This window comes from Miscanthus floridulus, chromosome 8 (assembly GCF_019320115.1).
Source record: "Miscanthus floridulus cultivar M001 chromosome 8, ASM1932011v1, whole genome shotgun sequence".
Lineage (NCBI taxonomy): Eukaryota > Viridiplantae > Streptophyta > Magnoliopsida > Poales > Poaceae > Miscanthus > Miscanthus floridulus.
Genome location: NC_089587.1, coordinates 14,282,506 through 14,286,613, shown reverse-complemented (window position 1 = coordinate 14,286,613; position 4,108 = coordinate 14,282,506). Strand labels below are relative to the sequence as shown.

The following is a 4,108-nucleotide window of genomic DNA, read 5'->3' as shown; positions in this document are numbered from 1 at the left end:
GACCGACTGAGGAAGCGAGGGGCACGAGCGCTCTGAGGCAGGTGTGCTTGTGCTGCTGGTGGAGATGGTGAGGAAAAATTGAACTAGGGTTTCTAGAACACACAAACTATATATATGATTGTTCAGATTTGGGCCAAAATATCTATGTTGAGCTTCTTTGGGCATAATACTCGCATGACAGCTCAAATAGTCGGGTTCCCCAATGGGTAACGGGGACGGGTAAACAGGGAACGTTCCCGTACCCGCTATACCCGTCGGGGATGAATTCTTACCCATTTAGATGCCCACGAGTAAAGATATGATCCCATCCCCATCTCCTAATGGATCAAATACCCATCGGGTATCAGATATCGGAGCCCCGTTGCCATCTTTAAGCCTACCGTCCTCAAGAACACAAGCCTCCTCAACGCCGTCTAGTGTGGCCAAATACGTGCCTGGTACTGGTAGTGTTGGTACTGACCAACTAGTTACTGTTGGTTTGTGCATCAAATTGGATAAATTACAAGATGTTTTTTTTTTTGCGACGAAAGAAAAATTATATGATATTAAATTATAGTTGGGTACGTCGACACTATCATAAATTACAAGATGTTATCGCACCTATATATATCTGAATAGTTGTTTCATGGTAGGTAGACGGTAGAGTGAGCTCAAGAATACGACGGAGCGATGCTGTCTGCCCTCTGCTGGCCTGCACCAGCTCGGCCGTCCATCTAAAATTCTGAATAACAATCAAAATCCATCGAATCGATGGAGGCCACTCGCTTTGCGTCATGCATGCGGTACGTGTGTCGCAGACTCGCACATTGCTATCCAGCACGCACGACCCCATCAAAAACTAATCTGCCCGGTAACTCAAATGGATCGGGTCGCCGGTCCGTCACATCAGGGATCCCGTCAGTTCGGGGGAAGCGAATTGTTAAACTCATATGGATCGGGTAGAGGACAGAAGTCGTCTCGCAGGCACAGCACGGACTCAGTTGCATTGCATGAACTGCGCGCAGCTTTGATTATTTCGCGCGTCCAATCGCGTTCAGCAGGCCGCCACCACACGTATATACGCAGTCAAACACACGCTGTGTTGTCCAGCACACCATGCAGCAACCTGCTGGGGGCACCGGCTATATATTCATGTTCACCATGCCTCTTCTCTTCATGCATCCAAGCTAAGCTTGCCCCAGTCCATCTAGGTATTCACACACCTGCCTCAAGAAGCCCGCACGTCGATTTTTGCATACTCGAGCTGCTTGGTTCTGAGGACACATTCAAGCCAGGACATAGAAGTTTGTATAGGCAGCAGCAATGGCAGGCAGGTCTTGCAAGCTCCTCCTCGCTCTCTTTATCGCAGCAATGGCGGCGTCTCCTCTGGCTCTCGCGTACGACCCGAGCCCTCTCCAGGACTTCTGCGTCGCCGACACCGTCTCCTCCGTGTTCGTGAACGGGCTGGTGTGCAAGGACCCGGCGCAGGTATCCGCGTCCGACTTCGCCTTCTCGGGCCTGCAGAACGCGGGGGACACCACCAACGCGTTCGGCTCCAAGGTGACGCTGGTGGACGTGCGCGCGCTGCCGGGGCTCAACTCACTGGGCATCGCCATGGCGCGCCTCGACATCGCCCCGGGCGGCCTCAACCCGCCGCACACGCACCCGCGCGCCACCGAGGTGCTCACCGTCGTCCAGGGGCAGATGTACGTCGGCTTCCTCGCCACCGACGGCACGCTCTTCGCCAAGGTGCTGTCCAGGGGCGACGTCTTCGTCTTCCCCAAGGGCCTCGTCCACTTCGAGTTCAACTGCGGCGCCAGCCCCGCCGCCGGCATCGCCGGGCTCAGCAGCCAGAACCCTGGGCTCATCCGCGCCGCTGACTCGCTCTTCGGCGCCACCCCCGCCATCACAGACGAGGTGCTCGCCAAGGCGTTCAGGATCGATGCCGACACCGTGCAGAGGATCAAGGCACGGTTCACCACCAAGAAGTAAATGGACTGCTAGTAGTAAAAAAATTGTCCGGTCTCCGTGTTTATCCTGGCCTACTCAGGCTGCATATTGCCTGGGTGTCAGTCATTTGTCATCAAATTCTGATTGTTTGATTTTTATTGTGTGTATTAATTCATCATGTCCTTATTGAATAAATAATTATAATTTTTTTTCGAAAGTAGGGGAAAATTGAAACTATAACTTATATTATTAAAATAATTGTATTCCCTTTATCCATTTCTTTAACGGCAGCCCTATTATTTTGATTATGTGTTTAGTCGAAGCTGGCACTATATACAATGGCTCTAAATGGTTATATCCCCTGCTACAGCGCATGGAGGAGCCAGAGCCAGTAAAATAAAAAATATTGGCTTTACTAGCTTCTAGTTCATTTTAAAATGAGAAAGGAAAACGACTCTTCCTTACGGTGCATATAGGAGCTCAAGCCAGACTTGCCTACAACTCTATCTTTTTAGGGGCCTAAACTGCATCACAACTTACCGCAACTCTAGCGCCGTAGTTTAGACAAACGACGTTTGGTTGGTTACAAAAGATGCAGAGCTGCCAGAGCTCGCCGAAGCTCCACAGTTAATTTTTTTTCGCCATAGTGCGCCAAGAGTTTGGTGGATAAATGGTTCACGTGACCTAGGGCGCCGTAGCCCAGACACGACAATGTGTGATGACTTCCAAAAGAAACCCAAGTCTTTATTCGGCGCGTGTGAACCACGATGCATATTGGTGCTTGGGGACACATTCATGCACGTTGGAGGCAATAGAGAAGTCACAACTGGGACATGCGGATGCGCCTTGTCTTCCTCAGCTCCGATTCAGGTTAGGTGAGCGAGGGGTCGGACGGATGGTGAGCGAAACGCTCGGCTACGAGGTTGTTGCCTGTTAGGGGCGGTGGACGACAACGGTGACATCGGGACAACAGGAATTAGAAGATTAGGGTTTGGTGGTGTGGGGTCTGGGAGATCATCCAATAGCTTGCGTCCTTAGAGGAGGGGTCTGGCAGCATAGGTCGGCTGGACTGTGGGAGGGGGGTGTCAAGCGAGGCAGCGGAAAGTCCAAAACACTTTCAGTTAAGAACATTGGAGAAATACTCAGAACCTCTTGTTTTCCAGAGCGAAAACGCTAAAAACTTCTAATTAAGAACATTGGAGTTAACAAAAGATAGGTCATATGTGTCTAGAATGGCTGAGATGACTCGGTATAAACCAGCCTATGATGTGCGCGCATAAACCAACAAGTCCATCCAGAAGCAAATTGATAGGTATTGAGAAAATTTAGAGGCGTGTTACGTCAAACTATAAAAGCTATAATATCCATAGTTCCTAGCAAAAATAAATAATCTGCTTTTGGTCAAGGATAACCAGGTGATGAAGTGCTCGTCACCGATGGATCGTACGCTACATCAATGATAATAAAGTATCATAACCACCTACTTTCATAAAACGCTAATGGAAACCAATGATGGATCGGGGTTTTGAACTAGCAGTGCGATAAGATTTGTGCAGGCATTAATGAATCTAATTTAATTTGCCGCATTGTACCAATCCAACAATAAACGACGTTGAAGGCGTTCAACAATTCGCTGGCCCCGAGCGAACTGACGGGATCCTGTCATCCTGATGACGGGACCGACCCAGTCCATATGATTACCGTTACCGGGCAGGTTGTCGCGCGTGCTGGATGGTGACGCACCGCGTGATGAAAAACGAGCGAGCGACGAGACCTGGTCGCCTGGATGGATCCATGCGATTTTTTCTCTCTGACACCTCACATCTACATACACCTGTAGCATGTGTTTGTATACATATATACACCTACATCACACTCACACCACCTAGTATACAACCAGATCAACAACTATACACAAATATGAAGACACGTCTTTAGAGAGATCACCAGAGATGATAAGGCTCTGTAGGCAACAGACGTGCCGCAGTTCCTTTGTAGCTCCACGTGTTGAGAGAGGTCGCACTGCAAATTGTTATGGGGAAACCCCCCTGAGGTAACGTGGTCGATTCAGGGATCGAACCAGCGTCCGGCCGTTCGCCACTGCGAAGACGTGCTGCCCGAGCTAGCACTCGTCCTCGGATCCATGGGATTTGGATTATTGAAGGAGAGCGATGGTCAA

General features: G+C 49.9%; 1 protein-coding gene across 1 annotated transcript; it reads left to right on the top strand.

Annotated features, from left to right (window-relative positions):
• The first annotated feature begins 1,177 nt into the window (after positions 1–1,177).
• Positions 1,178–2,081, top strand: LOC136471169 (putative germin-like protein 2-1). The gene has a single exon (XM_066468901.1). It carries the CDS (start codon positions 1,303–1,305, stop codon positions 1,969–1,971), a length of 669 nt encoding a protein of 222 aa, XP_066324998.1. The 5' UTR covers positions 1,178–1,302; the 3' UTR covers positions 1,972–2,081.
• The last annotated feature ends 2,027 nt before the right edge of the window (positions 2,082–4,108 follow it).